The sequence below is a fragment of the Antrostomus carolinensis genome, unplaced genomic scaffold (genome assembly GCF_000700745.2).
Source record: "Antrostomus carolinensis isolate BGI_N321 unplaced genomic scaffold, ASM70074v2 scaffold42570, whole genome shotgun sequence".
In the NCBI taxonomy this organism is placed as follows: Eukaryota; Metazoa; Chordata; class Aves; order Caprimulgiformes; family Caprimulgidae; genus Antrostomus; species Antrostomus carolinensis.
In genome coordinates, this window is record NW_010287222.1 from 1 (window position 1) to 1,002 (window position 1,002).

Consider the following 1,002-nt stretch of genomic DNA (forward strand, 5'->3'; position numbering starts at 1 on the left):
GCGGATGCAGAGCATCAATGCTGGCTTCCAGTCTCTGAAAACCCTCATTCCACACACGGACGGGGAGAAGCTCAGCAAGGTGAGCGGGATGTCAGTGGTGATGCGGGATGCAGACGCTGGTCCTGCACGTGGAGGTGTTTGGTGTCGCTCACAGGGCTTGTTATGTTAATTCACCGAATCCCAGCATTGCCTGGATGGGAAAAGCCCTTTAAGCTCATCCAGTCCCATCATGAACCCAACACTGACCAGTCCCCTATGACTAACCCATGTCCCTCAGCACTGTGTCTACACGACTCTTCAATCCCTCCAGGGATGGGGACTCCACCACTGCCCTGGGCAACCCCTTCCAATGCCTCAGAACCCTTTCAGCAAAGAAATTCTTCCTCACATCCCATCTCAACTGCCCTGGCCACAACTGGAGCCCATTTCCTCTTGTCCTGTCCCTTGGTCCTTGGTTGAACAGACCCACCCCCACCTCTCTCCACCCTCCTCCAAGGGACTTGCACAGAGCCACAAGGTCTCCCCTCAGCCTCCTTTTCTCCCCCAGTTCAGCAATGGAGGTGTCTCCTGGGGAGGTTTCCTTAGTGGGAGTGGGTGTGTGTGGCAATCCTGGTGTCCCAGCATGGGCTGGGTGTGTGTGACAGCACCCCACGCCCTGGGAGCAGGGTGGCATGTGACAAGGTGACAAGGTGGCCCCTCTGCAGAGGGGAGTGGGACGAGGAGGTGGCACTCAGCAGCCGGTTGGGTTCGTGAGATGGATGAACTGGATTGTCCACGATGGTGGAAATCCCAGGGGTGCAGCAGACCCTGGATGAAGACTCCGGGGTGGGCAAGGAGCGGTGCTGTGGTCTCCTGGGCAGGGAGGGAGCTCAGCAGGAGGGGGACTTGGGGGGACGCCGGACACAGCGTGTCCCTCCTGGCTCTCCTGCAGGCAGCCATCCTCCAGCAGACGGCCGAGTACATCTTCTCCCTGGAGCAGGAGAAGACTCGGCTACTGCAGCA

General features: G+C 59.0%; 1 protein-coding gene across 1 annotated transcript in view; it reads left to right on the top strand.

The window, feature by feature from the left end:
* Positions 1 to 4: 4 nt before the first annotated feature.
* TFAP4 (transcription factor AP-4) overlaps positions 5 to 1,002 on the top strand; it is a gene marked incomplete at both ends in the record, with an annotated part of 3,997 nt that continues 2,999 nt past the window's right edge. Inside the window, 2 exons of the mRNA XM_029083539.1 lie at positions 5 to 79; positions 932 to 999. Coding sequence (XP_028939372.1) covers positions 5 to 79; positions 932 to 999 — 143 coding nt within the window. The remainder of the gene's footprint in view (positions 80 to 931; positions 1,000 to 1,002) is intronic.